This window comes from Lissotriton vulgaris, chromosome 10, assembly GCF_964263255.1.
Source record: "Lissotriton vulgaris chromosome 10, aLisVul1.2, whole genome shotgun sequence".
Lineage (NCBI taxonomy): Eukaryota > Metazoa > Chordata > Amphibia > Caudata > Salamandridae > Lissotriton > Lissotriton vulgaris.
Genome location: NC_141698.1, coordinates 853,276,559 through 853,302,966, shown reverse-complemented (window position 1 = coordinate 853,302,966; position 26,408 = coordinate 853,276,559). Strand labels below are relative to the sequence as shown.

The window sequence follows — 26,408 nt, the reverse complement described above, 5'->3', positions numbered from 1 at the left end:
CCTAAAATAGTTACAGGACAAAAATGTGAGTTTTGTCGAGGTTGGGCAGGTGCGCGTTCTCCCCATATCTATCGTCGAAAATTAGCTATGATGCTTGATGGAGGCCTTTGCATTATTGACTTTCACGAGCTCAATCCCTGTGCAGTTCCTGTGACCACGAGCTTCTCTGATCCGTGCCTGTGCTTTTATGCACACAAAGGCATGTGAACTCGCATATAAGGCTCGCCCGTTTGGCCCCTCCCCACACACTAGTGGTGTGCACCGTCTTCGCGCCCTTTACCCACTTGATGGACAGCTCACTCTAGGGACCCCGGCGCTCTTTGGTGTGATGGCAAAGTTAATCAGCCCCCCCCAAAAATGTGAGATATCATTTAAAAAACCTTAGAAATTCACTGGAAAAACACAGGTTTCAGAGACTTTATAGTTAGAAATGAGGATTTAAAAAACCTTTGAAATTAACTAAAAAAAAAACCATAGGTTTCAGGGACGTTATAGTTAGTAATTAGCATTTAAAAACCCTTAGAAATTCACTGGAAAAACCATAGGTTTCAGCCATGTTATAGTTAGAAATTAGCTTTTAAAAAACATTTGAAATTCACTGAAAAACCCATAGGTTTGGAATTTTGATAGCCAATCAAAATGAAGCTCGTGCTTGGGAGGAGTGGCAACTCCTCCTCGGTGCTCAGATATTTATATTTTTATTTTTTGCATTTTTCAGCAACTACTGAACAGATTTACACCATTTTAAAAAAAGAGTGCATTCTGAAAAAAAAGATATCCTTTTGCCAAATCTGGTGTAATTCCATTCAGCAGTTCGGGCTGTATCCATGTGTAAAGTTTCCTATTCCTAAATTAAATTGGGACCCCCTTTTTTTCTCACCCCTGCTTGATGAATCACCCAGATACTTTCAAAACAGGAGCTGACCAGAGAGGGCCATTAGTTTAGAAAATTTCACGAAGATATGTCAAACGGCGCCAAAGGTATTGGCAAAAGAAAAAATGTATTTTGAATAGAAACAAGCGAAACAAGGTCCTAAATATAACTGCCTACTGGTGGCTGCATATACACCTTGAAAAGCATTGGCACATTAAAGAAAAGTGAAGCAGGAATACAGGCTCCAAGTGAAAACCGGATGGTTGGAGCCCTGTTGTATGCGCTCTCAAATGCTTCAGGGCAATCTGCGGTTCAATTCTTGGTACACGACAGCCTGGCCTTGGGGAGCTGCACCATCACTAGCTGGATGAGAACTGAATCACCGGAGAGTTGAGGCTGTAATCCTGAACTTTCAGAATTCCCGACACAGCGTTCTATATGCAAATTAGCCTGCCAAAACACTTCACAACCTATTATAGGTAATAAATACTTGCCTAATTTACGAGCAAACATTTGAACTGACCAACAGTGAATAATCACGCTTGTATCTGGGACTCCATATCATAGGAGGCATCAAGAAAACCTGCGCTAAAGACATGCCCAATGGGGGCGGTGACGCATAGAAATAAAGCCTGATTTTTATACAAGCCTCAAATGTCGTTTGTTTGCAGCCTGGAGGAAGAGGTGGTGACACCTTGAAACGTGCTGGCACATTAAAGAAAAGGGAAGCAGGAAGACAGGCTGCAAGTGAAGGTCTGATGGTTGAGCGCTGTTGTGTGCGAACTCAAATGTTTCAGGACAATTTGCGGTTATATCTATACTACTATTATAAAAGAAGAACTTTGAACCTTTGAGGCGGGTAAACTCGGGAACCACAGCGCGAATCCACACACCCCATACATCGTTGTAATCGTGAGGGTGTGCAGATGGACATAGGCTATATAAACGTAATAAATATAGGTTATTTAAAAAATGTACCGAAAAAAAGTAGTCCCTTGGAAGAAGCGCCGGCCGCGACATGTATGCTGACGTGAGGAGCGCAGGGAGGAACGGCGTCCAGGAGCGCGAGGAGGACTGGCAGACATGGCGCGGGGAGGAGCGGTGAGGAGCGGCGGACAGGCGGTGAGGAGCGGCGGAAAGAAGGTGAGGAGCGGCGGACAGGCAGGGAGGAGCGGCGGACAGGCGGGGAGGAGCGGTGAGCGGCGGATGAGGTAGGGTATTTATTTATTTATTTAGGAGCGGTGAGCGGCGGAAAAATGAAGCAAAAATGACAATCGTGAGCAAGAGGAAGCAAACGGAGCATTACAAAAGTGAGCAAACACAGGAGGAAAAAGTTACGTGTGCAGGTTACAAAAGTGTACATCAAGAGCAAGAGGAAGCAAACAGAGCATTACAAAAGTGAGCCAAACTGTGCATTACAGGAGGAAAAAGTTACGTGTGTATGTTACAAAAGCGTACAAAGTGAACATAGAGGTATAATACTGCATTACAGGAGGAAAAAGTGACGTGTGCAGGTTACAAAAGCTTACAAAGTAAACATAGAGGTATAAAACTGCAATATATGGAGGAAGGCTCCAGATGACCCACAGACAACGTCTGGGCGGGTGGGGGCCCTGAAGCCTAATTGCTCCCGGACAACGTCGGGAAGGGCTGCTAGTATAAATATATATATATATGTATATATATATATATATATATATATATATATATATATATATATATATATATATATATATATATATTGCCATACCTAACTATATCGTCACTTTAACCATTGTCTTTTTTCAGTTAGAATAATACATAAATACATATACATATATTACCTACTGGTGGTCACCGGCATGTAGTTATATTTAGGATTTAGTTACCATAGGGAGAACGTTTTTTGATTTGGTAATAACTTTGCAGTCATTTGACAAATCCTTGAAAAATTCCGAAACTTTTCTGATGCTCACTTCAGCTGCTGCCTTGAAAATATCGGGGTGATCCGTCAAGCGGAGGTTGAGGAAAATGGGGAGTCATAAAATGCATTTTCCCCATATTAATTTCCATAGTACATTTGAAACAAGGCTTCAGCCCGAAATGCTGAACAGAATTACTCTAAGATGTATGAGTGTTGTCATGAGTGATGTCACTGACCATTTCATGAGTGATTTAGTATGTGAGATCATAAGCAGTGCATTGTGGGGGCGCAAGTTATAGTTAGCCCTGCTAACTATAACTGCTGAATTTCACTGGTTTAGTACATGTGAAACCTGAGCCTAACTATGATGTACCTGTAACCTTTGTTTTTCTCAGTGAATTTCTACTTTTTTTGTATTCAGTTTCTTAACTATAACGTCCCTGTAACCAATATATATATATATAATAATAATATTTTTCCCAAGGCACGTGAATGTATAGTTAAGAACAGTAAATTTATACTTATGTATGTATGGTTCATGACATTGTTGACATTTTGGAAGTCAAACATTTTGTATGACGATATTTGTTTTGTTGATATTCTGGCACACAACTCAAACACATTTGTCAGTACTACTGGTCTGAGTGAGCAATCAACATTTCCATTCACTTTAGAAACAGTGCAATGCATCCGTTTTTTGTTATTTGACATGTCTGTCTGATGCCTTGTCTGTCTCTCCCAAGCCTCCATTTTAATTTCTAGGACATATTCATTCACATTGGGAAACTAAGGATGTCTTGAGCTTGTGGTGTGATTTCAGTTCTTCTTTTCTTCTTGTTCCTCTGCTTTCTCTGTTCCTTCCATTGCTTTCTGCAGGTATTTTAACCGATGGTACAAAAGAGGATATATTGTAGCTATGTGGGTAGAAGATGTGAATAAAAACAGAGAAGGACCGTACATTAGGTATTTTGTAAACTATTTTCTTTTCAGGGCAATTTCTCTGCATTTCCATGCAGCTGAATTAGCTAACTTGTATACACATATGCAAGTTATCGAATAAAGGGTCAAAAAAGTCCATTTATTGGCTGCAAATGTCATTCTCTATTTTTTGGGGAGCTCATGTCAACTGAGCATATTTTAGCATCATATAAAGGTGTCATTGCAAATGGGGTTCCGTTGCATGTTTCCCTACCAACATTGCTAGCATTTCACATCTCTGTTCATCTTCTACCATGTAATTTTTCATGGGCATGAAAACATGCAAATCAATCTCAGTGAAGTATTGTGATCAGCGCTAGACGCACCCCAACAAATGGTATAATGTCTACTATGTGACATAAATCTACTGATGCCAGTGCTCAGGGCCCAGGCATCATCAATAAAGGAGAGTTTCACATAAACAGTGTTAAAGGCTCCACAGAGAAAAATACTTTTGGTGTTCAGAAAACCTGTGTGAGTTAAAAATATACTTAAATATTTAATAAATTGGAACATATCTTGAAAAGCACAGTTTCTGTTCGTACAGTACAGCATTCCTCAGCTCCCCCATGCTTTCTAACTATTGCTGCATGTTGGAAACATTTATGCACCAACAGTATGTTTTACTAGCTGATTGAATTACTTTATTTGAGCCACTGACATAAGTTGTCCAGTCTCAGCAGAATCCTAATGACTAATTCTTCATTGGGGTTTAAAAAACCTCAACAAGCACATTGCCACCTTCTGAAGTGTAGTTTCTGATAACCTCAGTGACTTGTTGTCATCAAACAAAACTCCCACAATCCAGTAGATCTCCACCAGAGAGGGTGCATCACTGAATGAGGTAGTGCGCTGCACGACTTTAGGAAGGTAGGTACCTTCAACACCACCAGATGCCATAAATCAAATGTTGTTTGGAGACACTCCTTTACATCTGCATGTCACCTATATGTGCCTCCACTCAGTAAATGTATGTGTAAATTATCTTCAGAATGTATACATCTGTACAACTATAATCATGGTCATGTGTTAGGGATGGATGGGAGTCTCTCACACTGTGATCCTGGATTCTGCAGGACACCTGTGGGAGTCAAACCCCAATATTTTACTGCACGCCAATATTTCAGTCACCTCAAAATTCACTTTCGGCAGCTTGGCTTCTGCACCCTTTATCTTGCTAAATGAGTCAACAACATCTACAACATCAAGCCCACAAATCAACTTAGCAGTGTAATAAAATAGTGTAAAAATAGTTACTGAGACCACTCAATAACTGTATTCTAGATTAATGAAAAGTTAGAGTTTATCAGAAAATTTTAAAGTAGGCATTACAGAGAGACACAAAATATATGACAGGAAAGATCAAATACAGAGTACATAGTCAGAAATCAGAATGATTCTGAGTCCCAATAAACAAGAACATTCATCAGGGTAATGGACAGAGTCTCTGGAGGAATAGGATAGTCATTGAAATAATGGGTCGGAGTCCTGTGAGAAAAACGAAAATTCTCTGACACACACCCAAACCAAAGGTTTTAATACACATTGTACACATAGGTAATATACAAAAACGGCACATTCAGCATAGCATGACTAGTGATAACACATATTGGGCAAATCAGAATGATGATTGTCACAAAATCAATTGTAACACTAAGCCATTTCTAAGGTAGACTAAATCTTCCATTAGCTTACACAGCAACAGCGCAGTTCGGAAATGTACAACAAAATATGAAACATTTTCAAACAAAGACTCATACACCAGTGTGCTAGCAAACCTGCATTGGAATGTGCAGCTGATGTGTCCTTCAAAATTATACATTTGGTACACAAAGAAAGCATCCTTCACAATACACGCTCTCTAATGAAAATAACCAATTGCGTCACAGTGTCCTGTGCTCCTCAAAAACTGGGAGAGAAGACATGTAGGAGGACTATTATTGCTACTGTAGTTAGGATTCCATACCTCGCAGTTGTGTCTTGGCTGGCCGATGGGGATCACGGAACAGCAGGTCACCTCATTGGATGTTATTTTCAACCTTATCACTGGTGCCTACGGAGTCCGTCACTTCTATTTGGCAATGAGTAGCCAGCCGGTCGACCTGCGAGGCAATCGATAAAGCCAGAGTTGAAAGTAATTGTCTTCGATGGGTTGTTTTTGGTCTGATCGGCACACTTAACACTTCCCGATAAGTGTATCACTAAAACATGCTCCCTGCTCAATTGGCTGTCTAGATTATCATTTTTATTTTTATTTTGATTAGTTTTGTGGGTCCGAGGCAGTTTGGACACAAGCGATCGACTCATAGCAAGTGTGCACTGTGCGGCCACCACCTCATGCTATTATTTGGAGTGTTTTCTCGGCCACCCGTGAAGCCTCCTAGTGGGTCTGAAAGAAAAAGCTGGGCACATTACATTCTTCACACTCAATGCACCTACATTAAATATTTAAATCATTTATAAGGAGCAACTGATTTTTACAGTACTATCTTGAGGGTGTTGGCACTTTCTTGGCCTGGTCCTTTTTTCAGGATATACTGCAGTTGCTGTACTCTCTTGTCACCACAGTGTTCAAAGAAAGAACCTCAGAGCTGCTGAGTTAAAGAAACAAGTACTCATATCGGCTTAAAAAGGAGCTGAGTTGAAGAAACAAAAAGGACTCATTTTGGGGAGAAAAAAGAGCTCATACCTACGTTTCTTCTCCATGGAGTCTTCTGCTATTATTGTGCCTTCTCCATTGCTAGCATAGCAAGGTTATCCATCCATACCATGGAAGGGCTTGATTATCGAGATACTAAGGTTTACACTTAAGAGAAAGAAAGGTTTGTTGTTAAGTGCTCCTGGAAAGGCAGGCAACAATATTTTTAAGCTTTTACCCAAGTCAATTGATCATAATGAACAAACTATACAAAGAATCACATTTAAGACTGGTGTGCAGAAATGCCAAGAAAATGAATGTAGTAATGGCACTATACAAATTCTACACACAACCACAAAGAACTGGCAAATCTATTTATAAATGTGTATCAAGGATATGTGAATAATTTGTGAATGGTCATTTTGGAACTGTGATTGAAGAATTCATATTTGACCAATTGATTGTTCAGTGCAAGATTAAGAAAAATGTAGAGAGATTATGGGTGGCTAAACACCCAACCTTAAAAGATGCTATTGATATTGCGTAAATATTAGGAGTCCGAATATTGTATGAGTGAAATGAGAAAAAAAATGGTGCAAGTGGTTACGGTGATAGATAATGCTATAAAGCATGGCAATGATGTCTCTAGTTTTAAAAGTATCAATGAGTGTCAGAAAGGGGGTAGTAACAAAGCTTTAGATAAATGATGTCAAAGGTGTGGTAGTTTTCATGGGGAAGACTCACAATCTTGCTTTGCTATCAGAAGTGCAGGAAGTGTAGGCGTAAAGGCTATTTTGCACATGTGTGCAGGGAAAATAACAGTCAAAGGTGGCAGTTACTGAGGATCAGAGTAATGGGAAACTTTCTGATCGCATTTTAAGTTTACTTCAGGATGATGGTTATCAGAGAATGTGTAGGCCAAAATCGAAAGGTAAGATTATTGAGCTGATGACTGATTCAAGGATGATGTACTCAATTGTACCCAAGAGTATGTTTGTAACAGAATGGACTTATGTGGAATTGCCTCCTAAGGATATCTGTTCATGGGGTGTAGCAAGGAGAGGAAAGAGGTATTTTAGGGTATTTTCTTACAGCCATATAAGTATGTCTAGAAAATTTGTGGGTAAAGTGTTTGTTATAACAGAAGGACCACTGATACTTGGTTAATGCATTAGTATGACTCGCATACTGTTATACATCCACAAGATCCCAATCAAGTAATGGTGGTTGATGAGGGAGCTTTGAGGACATACTCAGAGGAGTAAAGTATGTGTTTAGAGAGCAGTTGATCAGTTGTGAGGCTATGTACTTAACATTTTTGTTAAGCTGGGAGCTGTCACTATTAAACACAAACTGAGGAGAGTTCCAGTGAACGTTAGAGGGTAAGTCAAGCAAATGTTGGAAGAGATGGTCAGAGCTGGTATTATCGAACTTGTTGAAGCCTCTAGCTGGATGTCGCCAGTAGTAATAACTGAAAAGAAGTATGGGCATTTGAGATATAATGTTAACTTGAGGGGTGTTAACCAAAATACTGTCTCAGACATGTTTTTGTTGCCAAACATTAAGGAATTTGTCCTATTGTTCAATAGGAGTGAGTTGATAGGGATGCAGTAGTAGCTAAAGAGTGTGAGGGTGATGCTGCATTGATAGATGATGTTAAACACTCTGATAGTGTTGCTTTTAATTTTGATGAATGGGACAGAGAGATGGAGGATGATGTTGAGTTTAAGGAAGTCGTTCACATGTTAATTGAGAGTGGTCGGAGATAAAGTGCTGTGACTCCCTCCTTAAAACCTTTGAAAAGTTTAAAAGAACTGCCATTGCATAAACAAAAAGTGATTATGAGGAATTCTAAATGTGTTCCTCTGGAAGTAGGGAAGGAGAATCAATTACTTGCCCATGAAGGGCATATGGGATACACATTGACTAAAAGGAAAGCAATAGAAAACCTTTGGTGACCTGGTATGGATGAGCACATCAATACATGTGTGGAGAGTTGTGCGGATTGTAAGGAGAGTGAAAAAAGGATTGAAGGTTAGTGTACAAATTGAAATGGGTCACATTCAAGATCCAGGTAGGGCATGGAGTAGCGCCTGTATGGACTTTATTAGCAGGTGTAAAAAATGTGTTAAGGTGTGCCATAGTCACAGTGGATTAGCATTCTAAGAGGTTGTATATCAAGTTTATGAGGGAGGTGATTACTAAATCTGCTATTTGTGTTTTGGAAGATATATATAGGGAGGAGGGTTTCCCACAATGCTTACTATGGACTGTGGAACACACAGCTTACTCTGAGGGGCACACAATCTTTCTTAGATAATTGTGGCATTAAGCATCATTGCACATCATTATATAATACCTAAAACCAATGATATTGCTGAAAGGGCTAATTGGCTTCACAAAGGGGCATTTCAGATGGTAGTACAGAGTAATCAGCATGTATCTAAGTTGGTTAATGAAATGGTTAGGGTACATCGCACCACTGAATATTTAGTGACTAAAATTTCTCCTTTTGAGATTATGAGAGAAAGAAAACCTGAAATGAAGTTGGTGCCAGCATGGTTGAAGTTTTTTGCTGGAGAAGGTAGTTGCCAGGTAGAACGTGTGGTTTTTGAGTGACCCATTAAAGTTAGGGATTAGGTAAAGTTTAAGGATGGACAAGTAATTGCAGGTTTGTATGCATTTCGTGGCCCATATAAAGTGAAAGAGGTTCTTAAATGGCATGTTGTTTGGACAATGATAACAAATGGAACAGAAAGGTAGCTTTATATCAGAAGGTTGGTAAGTGTGTAGAAGGATCAGGTGAGGAAGGATGTAGTGGTTTCATGTTGATGCAAGATGGAGCTTTGAGACGAAAGAGAGAGAGAAAAAATGGAGAGAGCTTGGTAGATGGAGGGGGTGATGGTTTCTGAACCAGAAGCGTTGATGACAATCGGGGTGTAGGGTTGAACAGGACATGGAGAATGCGCAACCCACCTGTGTATTTGGGGCATTATGTTCAAAGGTAATGATTTCTATCCATCGTTTTTATTATTATTACCTTTATTGTTTATGTTTTTTGCATTATTGGGAGTTGTTAGGATTCATAAAGAAATGAGGGAGAGATGTTATATCTTCAAAGTATGTGTAGAATTGTCACTTTTTCAGTGTTCTATTATTGTTTCCGTAGTTAGGATTCCATGCCTTGCAGTTGCTTCTTGGCTGGCTGGTGGGGATCATGCTCAAGCAGACTGCCTCATTAAATATTATTTACAACCTTATCACTGGTGCCTACGGAGTCTGTCAATTCAAGTACCATGCATCTGCTGTTGTTTTTTTACTTTTACAAAATTACACTATTCTATATAACAGTATCATCATCCATTTTTGGAATTTAAGCTGTGCAGCTCTTTACTTATAGCTCTGCTTAGAATTTCTAACTCTGATCTAGCCTCAGTGCGCTTACCTATCACTACAGTGTGACCGATTTGCATACATGACATCAGAACAGAGATTTTTAACATCATCATATTCCTATGTCCAAAAGACTTGAATCAAGATAAACACCTCAGGACAGAATTGGTGAAGTCTCTGTTATGCAAAACTGTACTTTCCCTTCAAGACAAAAAAGCTGGCAGATTTTAACAAGAGCAACGCTTACCTTCCCTGTACAGCCACACTCCTTTTCATAATCAGCAGATCATAATATAGAAATGGCTCTCATAACAGAGAGCGTAGGAAATTAAGTTTACCTTTTCCTTATATTATATAGTACCTGAAATGTATATGCAATAGAGAAGCGAGGAAGAGGAAATTTTGCTACCTCTAAAATGGTACTGAAAGAAAATGAGTAGCACTCTGCAAATGTGCACATGCAAGGATACAGCTTTTAGGGTGGGTTTAATCAGAGCACAACTAGTCTGTGAGCCTTATCAAATGTTCTGCTTTCATGCACAGGTGCTAAAATGTACCATGCTCTTGATTCTAATAAAATCGCTTTGACTTCAGCACATACATTAACGGGGTCCTTCCAAGTCAAATCAAGTGCAAAAAGTCTGTGCTGCTAAAATGACAGTAAATGTATGTAATTTAAATATGTAAAAAGATAGACAGCACCTCCATGTGGTAGACCTTTATAAATAAATAGTGGTGATTACAAACAGCTGCTGGTGCTAGGAACCAGCATACACCGGCACAAATTAAGCACTGTAAATAATTCCAAGTGGAATTGCACTTGGCTTCCTTCCGCACTGCATGCGGTAGCTTTTATATTGCTAAATAAAATTCAACTCCCTAAGTCAACATTTTAATAACAATTATACCAAGCATGTCATTGCATCTTTCTTAAGTGTATTGCAAACATTATATGAATAAAGCTTTAACACTGCTAACACATTTATCTTGTGTAATGCATACATTTCAAAATAAACAGTTCACAGAGAAATTATGATGTACATCTATGTGATACTCAGATTTTACAATGAATAACTCTCACAGAATTGTTTCATTCCCAATGCATTTCGGGATACACAAATCCCTTCTTCAGGGGTGTGAGAGTGAATTCCTGTCCACGGATGCTTATATAACACTCAGTTCATACACACTGACAAATAGGAGTGCGTAACCATTCATATTCACAAATTAAGCACTGCCATGCATATTCTTTTTTTGCAATTATTATATAGCATGAACTGGAGCCAAAGCTTTATATGAGCACCAGTTACATTACACAAGGTGACATTCTTTTTTTATGCATGGGGAGCACGGGGTGCTTAAGTGATTTGCCCAGAATCACAAGACGTTGAGACTCTAACCAGGTTTCTCAATTCCAAAGTCAACAGGTGTAACTCACTGAAGTATAAAAGTAATGTATTGCGTACCAGGCAATATTAAAAAATATATATTGGTGTATAGTAACTGTTTTCTAATTCTAAAATGCAGCCTCATAATTGTCTAATTTTGCAAAACATGCTGACCATGCACACCGCCACTCACAAATCACTTTGAAGCTGGAGTGAGGTTCTATTAACACCTATAGATTGTAGCAGATATAATAAGATATCATTTGCTCTGATGAAAATATATTTATGAACTGCTCTCTTAAGAGGGTAAGATTACTTAGAGATTTGTTGTAGCACTAATGTAATGGAGCTGATTATGAGAGACATTGACTCTCAAAGTACAGTTGAACATGCTTTCAAACATGTTACTATAAGTACTGTTCTCCATATGGTACTAAGGACCTAGACACTAAGGAGCTGCATTACAGAAAATTGGGAAGATACATGGATTTAGAATCAATGCACAGTTGCTTTGTTAGACAGTCTTTAATTTAGATAGCTGTCCTAATACAATTATAACACTTTATCCATCCAGTGTTTCAGGTGTAGTGATTTTACACACAATTGCTCCACCAGCTTTCCTTTCAAATGAAAACCAGAATATATTACATTACTGTACTCTATTTCCTAAAATATCTACTGCACCAACACATCCAGCACTCATACCCAAGTGCTAGCTATTCTGCTCCCTGACTAGCTTCCACATTCCAGCATTCGTACCGAACTGAAATTTTCAAAACGTGTTTTAAGTATTTAAGAGGTCTCTGTAAACTACATATTATTCTTCTGAATTTGTCCGCCATGAAAATTGACCCCAGAATATCGATTGGACAGAATATCAAGGACAACATATTTAAAAAAAATGTCTACACATTTCTATATATGTGCCTTCATGGCATATATATCTTCAAAGTACATAGATGTGGAGTTAGGAGTAGTAAGACTATAGTACAGTTCTCATTAGGCAACTACTTTTCAATATCTTGTTCCAATGTATTCTGTCCTCAATATTTTTGTATCATGATATTCTGGGGGTAGGGGTATTCAGTGGTACAATCTCTTTTGAAGAAATGTCTTATTCCCATCGTACATGAACATTCTTCCTGTTAGCAAAACCCAGGTACACCACACAAAATCACAGCCAAATGGTAAAAAGAGCAAACACAAGCTAAGGTTATGGAAGTTCAACAGCATGGGAAAGTTTATCTCATGTCTTTTCTAAAAATTCTGAAAGAATTTAAATTAAATAATTAATCTGGGGGTGGGAACAATGTTTAATTTGTTGCAGCTCTTACATTTCGTGGATACCCTTTAAATTATGAACACTTTCCTTGTTTGATGAAGAGTTTATTTTTATTCCAAGCATAAAATATTTACTCTACTCTCCTTGATGAGACTGATCTAGGTGATAATCAAGATATAAGATCAAGCGGATCATCTAAATCCAGCATTTTGTTAAAATTGCAACACAGGGCACAGCTTAAATAGGCTGCATCATACAGTGATGTTGGAGACAAAGTTACGCTGATTGCAGTACATGTAACATGTACATGCTTCATTAAGCTTGCCAAATTTTAACTAAAATGTACCCAAAAGCACTACTTGAATACATACCTGGAACAAGTGTGAAATATTTTGCTGATTTGGTGGCGTGCTGGCTAATTGTGAAACAACGTGCAACCTTGGAGGCAAGAAAGGTGGGATAAGATAAAATGGCTTTCCAGAATGAAAGAATCATGCTTTTTAAATCAAATGAGAAGACATATTTGGTTATTCCTGTGAGTGATCTTTTAGGATGATTGGTTTAAGCATGGTCAAAGTAAAGTGTGGGGTTGAGCAGTCTTATTTTGATGGCCTATTTATGCTTAATGAAATAGTGAACTTTTGTCAAATGATTTTCAGAAACTATGTATAATAAGTTGATAAGCAGTCATAAAAAAAATATATAATTTAGGTAAGAGAAATGTATTTTTTTTTCATCAAGAAAGCCAAAGTACATGTGGACTTTTCTTGCATAAATGACACAATATTACCATTAAAACAAACGGCATAATCTCTATGGCACAATATTCTGTAGCAAAACCAGAATATAAGTAACAGGGGAATGTAAGCCTATCAACTCATTTATTGCGCAGATAAATTAAAGGTTATTGGTAGTTGTATTGTATTACACCCATCCCTGATTACTAGTGTGGAGAGAAAGTTCCTGTAAGGGTTGCTTGATCGTACGATGGTGTGCATAGAGACTATTAGTTATTGATTCCATTACCCTCTGGCGTCAGACTGGTCCCGAGGAATTTTTCTTCAGCATTACACCTGCGCTTCGGTAGGTGGCGACGATCAATTTAGCGTTCATTGTTGGCGTTGTGATTGCTGGAATGACGTTGCTGTATCTACTTAGACTCCACCACTGCGTGCTGATGTCAGTTATTTATTTTTCCGTGCCAGTCAGCACAGTTCCGGAGAGAGCTGTACCCTTAGTTTTTTTTTTTACTAGAGTTTATTTGAATTTTTTTTACTTCTTTTTTTGAATCGTTCAACTCCTGGTGCAAGGGATGTCACATTGACGGACCAGCTTCAAACCTTGGGACTCCTCTCACAAGTTGATGTCGGTCAAGCTCCCACATCTCGTGTGCCTCTGTTGCCTGGAGCACGACCACTACCCGAAGTCATGCCGAGCCATGAACCCGAGGTCTTTATGGGAGCGGTCCCAGAAGCTTCTCGAGGCTCGGCAGTTAGCTCTGTGCCGCTCGATATCCTGGTCAAGAGGGAGGTCACAGGACCAGTTGCCGAGTCACCACCATCACTCCTTTTCGAAGTCTTTGTCTACGGGTAAGTCGGAGCACAAGAAGAAGGTGAAGAAGAACCATTGCTCTTCACCTTCTCCCCGTCCATCAGCCGACGCGTCGTGGGATGTAGTCGTCTGGCTCCACCCGCGGAGCCTGTTGGGTCAGCTCCGAACTTCCCTCCCTACCCGGGAACCGGGGTGACCCCTGCCCAAATTCTTAGCTTCTACAAAACCCTCCACTCCATCTTTAGGTACCCCGACTCTGCTGTCATGCTTTCAGGCCCTGCAGACTCAGCAGGGGATCCTATGCCTTCGATGTTGGCGGCTTGGGCCCCGGCGCTGCAGGGACCCCAGGAATCCAGGCCTGGATCCAGATTGGTGCTGGTCAACCTTACAACACCTCCTCCAGCTCCAGCGACACCTCCTCCCCTTCCGACACTGGTTTTTTCCCCAGCCAGCATAGACCCTGGCCTCCCCCTCGATATGGACACAGAGCTGGACCGGCATCGGTCGATGCCGGTACCGGTGCCAACTGGTACTTTTGTAGCTCTGTTCTATCCTGGCGTTCCTTATCGCCCTGAGTGGCAGCCAGAGGAGGGTGAGGAGGACTGGGTGAGGTCTATTGACCCTCTAGCAGACCCGCTGGAAGAGCTGGACTGGAGAAAGGAACTGGATGAGGCCAGTGGTCTGAATGCATACCCAGGCCTTGGTATGCTTTCTCCCCCACCGTGGCTACGGATTAGGGAGCCTCCTACCCTGTGGTTTTGGGTAGGGTGGCTGAGGCCTTGGGCCTTGAGCTTCCTATGGCGGCAGTCAGAACTAACCTCCTGGCTGAGGTGCTTCAACCAGCAGCAGCCTCTTTGGAGCCCCTGCTACCATTCAATGAGGCTCCCACAGACATCTTTCTGGGCACCTGGTCCAAGCCCAGTACAGGGGCTCCTGTGAATAGGATTATTGCCCAATGCCAACGCCCGGCCCCGGGAAACCCCACTTTCCTCTTCCAACACCCTACCCCTAAGAGCTTGGTGGTCCAAGCCTAAATACCCAAAGGCAGGTTCCCTGCTGCTCCCCCAGATAGGGAATCCAAGAAGCTGGATCATTTTGGGTAGAAGCTGTCCAGCCTCTGTGTGGCTGCCGGCGTGGGACTCAGCGTTGTTGATCTGGGGGCCAGCAGGTGGGCCAGTCCACCAGTGCCCCGCTGGAGCAGCCTCCAAACCTTCCTAATCCGACTTTTCAGTGCCACCAGTTGCCAGTGGGCAGCAGGATTCGCCATCACCTCCCCCACTGGCACAACATCACGTCCGACAGGTGAGTTTTGCAGATAGTACAGAGGGGTTCTTCCCTCCCCTTCAAGACTGCCCCTCCCTCCATGCCACCCACACTCCATCTCATGTTGGAGGATCATTTGGCCCTTTTCTATCAGGAAGTTACGGCTCTCTTTGCCAAGGGAGCTATTGAGCGAGTCCCTGTGCCAGAAATAGGTTGCGGTTGTTATTCCCACTGCTTCCTGGTACCCAAGAAGGACAAAGGCCTGTGTCCTATCTCAGATCTCAGGGACGTCAAACACTTCCTCCGGTAGGAGAAGTTTAAAATATTGACATTGGCTCAGGTCCTGTCTGCCCTCAACCCTGGAGACTGGATGGTAGCGTTGGACTTGCAAGACGCCTATTTTCACATCCTCGTCCTACCTACCCACTCGCATTAACTACGGTTCACTGTAGGCTGCAAGCATTTTCAGTTCACTTGCTCCCTGTTGGCCTTACCAGCGCCCCTCGGGTGTTCACGAAAGTGATGGCGATGGTTGCAGCTCATCTGCGTTGATCAGGGGTTCTAGTCTTTCCTTATCTTGACGACTGGCTGTTGAAAGCTAGTTTGCCTCAGGCTGTCATCTCCCACCTCCAAACTACGGCGGACCTACTGCATTCGCTGGAGTTCACTATCAATGTACCAAAGTCACATCTGATTCCCTCTCAGAAACTACTTTTCATCCAGGCGGTTCTGGACACACCGCAGTTTCGGGCTTATCCTCCCAACCAGCAAGTCCAGGATATTCGAGTTACGATACTGATATTTCAGCACCTATACCGGTTTTAGTCACAATGACCCTGAGGCTTCTGGGTCTCATGGCCTCCTGTATGCTGCTGGTGGATCATGCCAGGTGGCATATGCAGGCTCTGCAGTGGGACCTGAAGTTCAAGTGGGCACAGCATCAGGGGAATCTTTGTGATTGCGTCTAGATCCTAGAGGGCACTGCACACCAATTGCAGTGGTGGCTAAAGAACCAGGATTGGGTCAACATAAGATCCCTTTCCCTTCCCCAACCAGAGTTCCCAGTGGTGACAGATGCATCACTTATGGGGTGGGACGGTCACATGGGGGAGGCGGAGATCGGAGGCCTCTGGTCTCCGGTGGAGTCGGGGCTCCACAACCACCTTCTAGAGCTCCGGACGATTCGTCTTGCATTGAAGGCATTCCTTCCTTCTGTCAAAGGAAGAGTAGTGCAGGTGTTCATGGACAACACCACCACCATGTGGTATTGCAACAAACAGGACGAAGTGGGGTTGTGGACCCTCTGTCAGAAGGCCTTTCGTTGCTGGCAGTGGCTGGAACATCAGGAAATGTCACTGGTGGTTCAACAACTCGCAGGTTCCCTGAACGCCAGGGTGGACGAACTCAGCCGCTGGTGCTTGATGGATCACAAATGGAGTCTTTACTCAGAGGTGATGCCAGGTCTCTTTAAGCAGTGGGGAGAGCCTTGGTTAGATCCATTCACTACCGAAGAGAAGGGGCAATTGCAGCAGTTCTGCACATTGGAATTTCCAAGGCGGCACTCGCTAGGCAATGCTTTTTGTCGCTAGTGGAGTTGCGGTCTTCTATATGCTTTTCCGCCTATTCCACTTTTGCCCAGAGTGCAGAAGAATCAAGCGCGACCGGGCCCAAGTCATTCTTGTGGCTCCGGACTGGGCACGAAGAGTCTGGTATCCCGAGCTCTTGAATATGGCAATCGATCCTCCAATCAGACTACCCCTTCGGGAGGATCTTCTCTCGCAGCTGCAAGGGACGGTCCTCCACCCGAACCTGTCCAGCCTCCACCTCCTTGCTTGGAGATTGAGTGGTGAGAGTTGACAGCCTTTGACCTTCCTCGTGAAGTCTGTAATGTTATCTTGGCAGCCAGGCGTCCCTCTACTAAAACAATATACGCTTGTAGAAGGAACATATTTGTGGCAAGGTGCGCAGCAAAGGCTGTGGATCCCCTTTCTGTCCCACTTTCTGAGGTTCTCCTCTTCCTGGTTTCTTTGGCTCAGCAGGGCTCTGCTCTGGGCACCCTCAAAGGCTATCTTTCGGCCATTCAGCCTTTCTTCACCTTCCAGATCAGCCTTCTCTTTTCAAGTACCCTATTGTGTATAGTTTCCTTAAGAGCATTACACACCTGTTTCCTCCTAATCCTTTCGTAATGTCCCAATTGGACTTGAGCCTTGTTCTTACTTACCTTATGTATGCTCCCTTCGAGCTGCTACATAATTGTCCTCTCAGACTCTTGACCCTTAAGACTGCTTTTCTGATTGCCATCACCTCTGCTCGCAGGGTAAGTGAGCTTCAGGCTCTTTCTTCTAAGCCTTCTTTCCTTGCTGTTCACCCGGACAAGGTTGTCCTTCGAACTTGACGTTCTTTTCTTCCCAAAGTGTTTACCTCTTTCCAAATAGGAAAGACCATCACTTTGCCCACTTTCTTCTCACCCCCGCATCCTTCTGAAGAGGAGGAGAGGCTCCGCCGTCTGGATCAAAACATGCGCTCTCATTTTATCTGGATCGCACAAAACAATTCCGGGTGGATGATCAACTCTTTGTTGGCTATGTGGGTGCCAAGAAAGGTCGGGCCGTGCAAAAACGAACCATCTCTCGATGGGCCATTCTTTGCATCAAAATCTGAAATTCCTTGGTGAAAAAGGAACCTCCAGTAGGGCTGCAAGTCCATTCCACCAGGGTGATGGCAGCCACACTGCTTTGGGTTGTGAAGTCCTCATTCATGACCTCTGCTAGGCAGCCACGTGGGCTTCATTGCACACTTTAACTAAACATTACTGCCTGAACAGCCAAGTCTGGAGAGACGGCTTCTTCGGCCGTGCCGTTCTTCAGGACTTCCTGGTGTGAACTTGGTTCGCAGACTCACCTCCGGGGTTGGTATTACTGGGGTATCTATTCTAAGGTAAGAAATCCATAACGAATAGTCTATTTCACATGAACAAGTTACATACATTTGGTAATGATATATCTGTAAGAGACATATATTAGTTATGGATTCCTTACCGCCCCACCCATCCTCCCCGTTCTGCGAACTGACTTATAGGGTAAGGGACTCCCTTTCAGGGCCATAGTTTTATGCACTAGTGGTCAGTGTCTTGCATGGCTCTGCGCATCTGATGTGGAATGTTGTGTAAAGAACTGACGCCAGCGCGCAGTGGCGACGTCTAGGTAGATACCACAACTTCATTCCGGCGGTCACTATGCCAATGACGAATGCAGAGTAGACCGACGCTACCTACTGATGTGGAGGGGTACTGCTGAAGAAAAATTCTCTGGATCCAGTCTGATGCCTGCAACAATTCTAAGGTAAGGAATCCATAACTAATATAGTCTCTTACAGATATATCGTTACCAAAGGTAAGTAACTTGTTCGTCACTCCTCATTTCAGGTTCATATCTCTCCTTTGAATACTTCTCTTCAAATGAAACTACATTTTTGAATGCAGTTGTGGAGAAGATTCAATTGAATGTCCAAAATCACAGTGTTTATTAGAGTTAGGAGTAAACACATCAAATTCATATTCTCCCTGATTGGACACCCTCCTCAGGACCCTTGACTGGCAGATGGTTGAGCCAAAATAGTTGTGTAATTTGGGCCTCAGGCAAAACCTGGATACTATTTTGAAGTAATCCTTTGTGATCCGAACCAGCCTTTTACTTTGGTCCAAATAAATTATTTATTTTACTATCTCTGTGACTCCTTTACAGTGTTCTATATTAACAATCATTTTTCAGTTAAAAAGAGAAAACATGTACTAAGATTTCATGTTCTAAAAACTAAAATGTTTGGCTTTACCATGGGCATGTGTGTCCTTTTTCTGTGTGGCTTTGTATTCTGCATAATGGATTTAGGAGAGACACCATATGTCCGGAAAATGTACATTCATGAAAATCAGCACAACCTACTCTCTACATGTGCAGTTACTTAAGAACAGTAAAGGTCTATTAAATATCAGCTCATAAAGAACTAGGTTTACATGATACTAAATGAACATACTACTTTTTACTCACTAAACATAGCAGATTTACTACCTGCAACCCAACATCCCAATCTGTTTGTTCACCTCACTGGAATGCTTCTTTGGTTGTGAGTGCACTCTCTATAACTGCATGCTTGCCACTTCATGAGTACTTTACTCTGCATTTGCCATTGCCTTTCCACAAAGAATAGGTTACCATCCGAACGCATGAGTCTTGTCTGAGTCACTGCTACTGACAGTTGTCAATGACATAAATGTGCTTATAACATCTTAAACCTCTTGACCGAATCCATCATTTACTGCCATTTACTCACTTGTTGCTCTCCAGCCTATCTTTTTTCCGTGTGCCCTAATTACTTATAGCATGATGTTACCTGGAGAGATGGGCAGCAGTTCCTGTGTGTCGGGTGGCTGCCCATGCACGAGATACAATGGCCTGGTCATGCTCCGGCGGGGATGCACATTATAGACTGCCTTAAGAGAAGCATATGCCTTAAGAGAAGCATATGAAAAAAAGCTTTCTCATGCAGTTATAAAAGAAATCACACCATCCCTTTCATACTAATAGCATGTAGTTAAATTTGTCATTTAGGATCTTCTTTAGTAACTTTTCTGTTTTATTATGTACACCCAGATGCATCAAATGTAATAATGTATTTTTGTGTCCTAGGACTCTGTCACCTGCAAAGTCACCAACGTCATCTACTGGATCAATTGCCTCCAGCAGGAAATACCCTTATCCAATGCCACCCCTTCCCGATGAGGAGCGAACAACTAACAGGCAAAGTGCTAAGGTATGAAAATGTATATATGAGGAAGATTGTTTACCTGGGTATATAAGTGAAACTGTTGAGTGAGTGCTCATTTGAAGAAAATAATCTATGGGAGAAGTCTAAAGTTGTCTTGGATACAGATGGGCATTTACCATTCTAGTTCTAGCAATTTTGGCGAGACAGTTAAGATGAGCTATTGTTCATTGTGTTGGGAATGGTCAGGCCGATGGAAAGCAGTCATTGATTTACAAGCCATGTTCCTTATAAGAAGTGCTAACAGTATTTGACACCTGTTTTATGTGCAGTATTAGTCCAACTTTTGGATCTCATCTACATCTTCAGATGTCTGTTGTCAAAAGACCTATTGGGGACAATAACAATACTTGCAGTGACATTGGGTTAGCCCAATCATTACCATTGGTTGGCCTTCTTTGCAATCCCAGCTGTTTAGTTAACCATTGGCTTTCCTTCTTCTTAGGTTTGTGCATTCCTTGGTGCATCCTTTTGATTGAATGACTTGTATCCTTTCCTTGCTGACATTCAGCAAACAACTTGCTTTTAGCACTCCATACGAGTGCATGTGTTTTTGTCCTCGCTCTCCCTCTCCCCTAGGTACTATTTCCCCCTGTACACCCTGCAGTCCCACATTTTCCATGTTGGTCTCCCAACCACCAGCTCTCCATTGCTTGCCCAACTCATTCCTGTCACACTCTGCTTTTATTTTTTCCTCCCCGCCTCTCCTTGTTTGCCACCACCACTCAATGGCAACATTTACTTCCTACCCCACCTGTGCTATTCGGTTGCTCCCCTATTCTCCCTTTTTGTCTTTTATTTATATTTGTTAGGAGGGCTCAGAAGATGCAATTTGCTGACGGTGGCTACTTTCTGAAAACGCACTTTCATGCACATTTTATTGTTTTTTTTAAATATACCATTCAATAGCATTTGCCATCTTGGAACAGTAAATAAAATAAATTTCAAAAACGAAATGGCTGGCTTGTTAGGACTTTATGAGCGAGCAAGAAGGGTGAAATGTGTACAGGTACACATCATCACACCAGGCCTTCTTTAGAGTCATGATGCATCTGTGGGCGTGTGTTATGACACACCCAAAAATAAATCTTACAACTCAATTTCTCACCCATTTATACGATCAGGGCTGATGGAAGAGCTAGGACAATACCAGCAAGATTATTGCACCTCTGCAGATTTTCCTGAGCAATTTCTGAGTACGAAAACAAAGGCCAGTGCTATCATTTGGAGATCTCTCACAATTTCCAGCATACACAAAGAAAGAATGGGACATCTCTTCATAGGTGTTGGGATCAGTGGCTTTGGGACTGTCTTTTTCACAAACAGCTGCGGCCGCTGCAGGTAAGAGCGGTGGGGGGTGGGGCCGGCTGGGGGATTTCGAGAGATGGCAACAAGGGAAAATTAAATAAATAATTAATTTTCCCTCATGGCCGTCTCACAAAATCCCCCCAGCCGGCCTCACCGCTCTTACCAGCCGCGGCCGCCGCTGGTCACAAAACGGCTTATTGTTCTTTTGTTTGTTTATGCTGGCATTCAGCCCACGAAATGTTTGAGTTTTACGACATGAATAATAAACATGATGACAAAAATATACATAAATTGATTTTCAGGCTCTTTCATTTTAATTTTTGTTGGTAATTACACTAAACACTACTGGAATGTATTAATTTGTTGTCTGAAAAGCGATGGTCTATTTTGTTTGTGTTTTTCATCCCTTTATATTGTTTAGCATTTCAGGACTAATATCGAATGTTTTATTAACAATATTTTCCCTTCTCTTTATATAGCTGTGGGAGACATCCATTTAAAAACTCATTTTACATACAGCCGTGTCGGAATTCTACATCTTCAACTTTTATAGGTATTTAAAAGTCATCCAGTCACTGCATATCATCCTACAACTCAAGAACAAGTTGCCAAGGAGAATGGGAAAACGAGCAGTGACTACGAAGAGCATGTTTTCTAGTCTTTGGTTGCTGGTTAGAAAGAGACTGACTCCACGAGAACAGCAATCAGTGGATGGCAACCATTACAACATGGGTGGACTTTATTAGGCATAGGCTACGATGCATGCCTGATATGCGTAATGACAAAACTACAAAGTAGTTAAATTCCCGAAAGAACAGAGATTATAAAATGTTTTATTCCCTCCACAAACCTGGAAATTCCCATTCTGGAGCACTCAAGCACTATAGACAGTGTATATCTCATGCATGAGGCCACTGCTCTTGTTTTTCCACTCGTGAGGAGGCGGACCGCATAATATTAAAAATAAAAATAAATAGCATGCAGAAGAATGGCATATCGGGTTTGGCTGAGGGGCTGTTTTCTTCTGAAAGTTCAGTTACGCATAGTTGTTTTAATAGTACACTTGTTTTCAAGAATACTCATAAACATGTACATATGAACACATTGAAAAAATGTCAAGAGAGCCATGACATCTGATTGTACTTTGTTCAGAGACTCATCAAGCTGTCAAGTTGGTAGGTGGCAAGGCTTTTACTCTCTACTAGTTTAGTGCTTAGTCATATTATATGGGGGCTCAGTGCTGCAGTCACCATAGAGATCTATGGACTAAATAAATAAATAGTAGAAGGGTGGGATGTGGTAAGCAAGTGTGAGATCATGACCGCTTCCGTCAGCTACACGTATGGAGGTCCTTGTGGTTTATCAGTGTGCTTTGCTACACAAGGCCAGGACTCTGTTCTTCTGGTGGTGGGAATGGCACGTGTTATATACGTTTGGTAGTTCTACTGTTTATTATGTGCCTTCATTGACATTTTGTTTCAGTACTGTAGAGACCAGAGGACATTTTCACCATATTTTAATGTCCAGTGTTTTGCAGTGTTTGGCTTTTACCATCTGATCCATTTTCAAATACTGGGCAAGCAACATTGAATGTAACCAATGTAACATTTTTTAACTCGTGAGCTGTTATTCAGTAGGAGCTACTATAGTAGTACCAATGTGAAGACCTCAAATCAGTAAAGATTCAACTATTTAGAACAACCTAACACTATCCTATATAGACAGGCTTTGGTTGTAACTGCCAAACAAATAATTGAATATTAAGTCAGGTTTGAAAGCAAAATTCAAAGTTAATATTAAACACAAGTGGGTTATTACCTACTTTTGGCTGGGTGCCTGAGTGGTGGAAAGCACTGATTTGATTTACCTCTCTGCGGACACAGCACAAAAATGAGCATTGCTACGCAAGTGCCTCTGCTACACTCACAAATGCCACTTTGCTCCGGTAGTTAATACTGTGAGGTAAACTTTTATGGTTAACATAAAAACAAATCTGCTCCAGCATTTGCAAAATCTCCTTTTCAATGTTGTCATTACTTACTCTGTATATTCTCTCTTGTTGCTTTTATCATGCTGTTACTGCTTAATTGAAGCAGTGCCTAAAGCTCACAATATTTCCCTTTACTTTACGCTTTCAACCCATGAGTTGATCAGCAGTCCTTGCTGAAGCAGTGGTCTAGCAGTAGAGTGGCATGGCCACCCTGTTTGCCTCATTATAGGGGATATCAAAATGTATACAGGACTAACACATGAAAATTAATTATGTTCCTTCCTACAGTTTAGCATCCTCAGAGTGCATGCTGACTCAAAGGTCTACTCTATGTTCCTAAAACCTTATATGAAGATTTGGGCCTTGACTTAAAACAATTTTTATTGACCCTCTCCTTACTTTCCATCCTCTGAATAACGCCTACTCTAAGTCATGTGCATTTTGCATTCATCTCTATTGCATTTCTGCACATTGCACATACCTCCTCTGAAAGATCATGGCGTATCCCCCTTTGAAATTCATACCCTGCAAACTAGCAAAATTGTGCCTCCTCTAGGGCCACTCCTAATCCCACCAACCATTGTTATGAACTCACATATCTCACACTGCCGCTAACTTACTCCACCACAGAGACAAAGGAGTAAATGTACCGATGGTCTCCATACGAGCACATGACTAATCCCAATAGCCAACAACAATGAATAGCCACTGGATTAATAACTAACTTGGGTTCTGGAACACCGCAATGCCCATCGTAAGGTGCTTCGATGCCTCATCACAGCTAGTAGGCTCTATGTAAATGCAACTGCAATATCCAATAGAGACCTTTAAGGACACTACAGACATCAGCCACCTCATGATCAATGTAGATAGTCATTTGGAACAGTAAAACAGTACACACTTAATGCAAATGTGTGAGGGGAAAGCAAAGAACAACGGGCAGAGAGCTGAAGCTCAGCCTTTATACGACAAAAACACACAAAACAATAAACCAAATGGCCCAGTCAGACATAATTTGTTTTAATTTTTATTAATATTATTTTTTTTATTTAAAAATATTTTTATTGAAAATAAATTTTAAACTGTGTTTATGATGATGGCCAACAATCGCATTTCTCAGACAAGGCTGCATTGGTGTAGAGAAAAGGCCTACAACTAACTGTGCCTCAGCAAACATGCTAAATAGCTATGGCAGAAGCCCCTTGCATTGCTGGATGAACAAAGTAACTAATGAAGCAACAGACAGTTGCACAACAGCCACAGAGAGATGGTTATATAGTGACAGTATGTGCTTCTTTTTTAAACTGGCCCCCGCAGCTAGCTGTGTCTTTCTGCACATGCTGCCGAAAGTAAGTGCATAAGCTTAAACTTCACACATGTAGGTTGGGAATATATTGGTTAATGCTGTTAACGCGCTTAGTGCAAAATATTCCATTAAAGATATCAGTTTATTATGGTTTAAAATCGCAACTTGCAAGTGTTACGCTAATAGATAGTCCTAAAATGTAGATCAATATTAGAAGAAAAAAGTCCAAAAGTAAAATAGATTTCCTATGTTTTTCCTTCAGCATTTAATGCACTGCTTCCTGTATATAATTCACTTTCATTTGCTTCAAACGATGCACATCATGAACACTGCCACACCGAAAACCTCGCCATTGAATTCGGCATTCCTGTGTTTCTTTTCTAGTGTCAATCTGAGAATCGGTATCCTACAACATTTTTTAAATGTATTAATAGCAGTTTTTTTTAATGTTAGTCCCAAGATTACGTGAATAAAATATTTCCTTAGGAGTGACTGCGTGAAGAAGAACCCACCAAGCTATTTGCAGACAAATAATCAAGGTGATGACAATAACTGTGAAAAGCTTCGCTGCTATATCAGCATCTGTATATATTACATTAGTTGCAAAAGCCCCTGACCTCCACAACTGGTTTAATCATCTGTCTATCTGTGCACATCTTTTTGTGCGTGGCAATTCCATGGACAGTTTTTTTTTGCTTTTCAAATTGTTGAAATATGGAGAGTTCTGTAGGAAATCAGTCAAATGTGAAATATGTTTATGTTGCTGACCTGTTGCAACATATCTCTTGGGAATTACACCATTCAGGCCGAAAGGGATAGATTTCCTACATAGAACATGGTGACAAAGATATAATAATGTACTGTGTAGATAATGGTGTTATAATAGGAGAGTGCATTACAAAAAACCCTATTTCTCCAGAATGGATAAAACCTTTTAAATACTCACAAAGCTTTTTCTGTGAATATGTGTGTGTTCCTTCTGTCTTTAATGTACATTACTTCTGTTGTTCCAGGCTTGATTCACAAAACATTTCTATGTGTAGTTGTATTTTACTCTTGACTTGTGACATGTTTACTCATGGAGAATATTCATGAGTAAGTCACTCCTCGTCCTGAAGTAAGACTACTTTCAGAAAATATTTCAGAATTCAGAGGCATAATGACAAAGTTGCAAAATCCCACACTCATACTGAGAAAATGTGGTTATACGTCACAATGCTGTGGTATTTTAGTGCCATGTAGAATGTTTGGCCGATCACCTGTTGGTTTGGTGCTGCCAATATATCCACTTTATGATCTGCACTTCTGCAGTATCATCTGCTCTTTTCTTCACGGATTCATTCATTTAAAGCTAATGGTTTGGTAAAATCTGAACTGTACAGGAAATACACTGGGGGTTCTCAAAGATACGGTTGATCATCTCATTATTTGCTTGACTGTATCTTTGAGAACCCCCAGTGCATTTTCTGGGTTGGTTTTTAGCTCTAGATAGATATTATTCTAATTGATGATGAAGAGAGACAGCATAAGTCACAAATTAAACAGATATCACCTAATGCACACGCTAAGAACTGTGCACGGACTATGCACAAGTTTACTTTTCAAGGTTACTTTTGCAGATGTGTGGTATCTGGAAACGTTTCCTGAATCGATCTAGCTTCACTAACCCTACAATATGTTGCATGGTTTTTATAGAGTGCACTGTCTCTTGGA

General features: G+C 41.3%; 1 protein-coding gene across 2 annotated transcripts in view; it reads left to right on the top strand.

Moving 5' to 3' along the window:
* ADAM22 (ADAM metallopeptidase domain 22) overlaps window positions 1–26,100 on the top strand; it is a 1,128,810-nt gene extending 1,102,710 nt beyond the window's left edge. For both annotated transcript variants that reach the window (XM_086941795.1, XM_086941794.1), the window contains exons 30-31: window positions 19,956–20,079; window positions 21,879–26,100. In XM_086941795.1, coding sequence (XP_086797921.1) covers window positions 19,956–20,079; window positions 21,879–21,899 — 145 coding nt within the window. In that variant the 3' untranslated portion in view covers window positions 21,900–26,100. The remainder of the gene's footprint in view (window positions 1–19,955; window positions 20,080–21,878) is intronic.
* The last annotated feature ends 308 nt before the right edge of the window (window positions 26,101–26,408 follow it).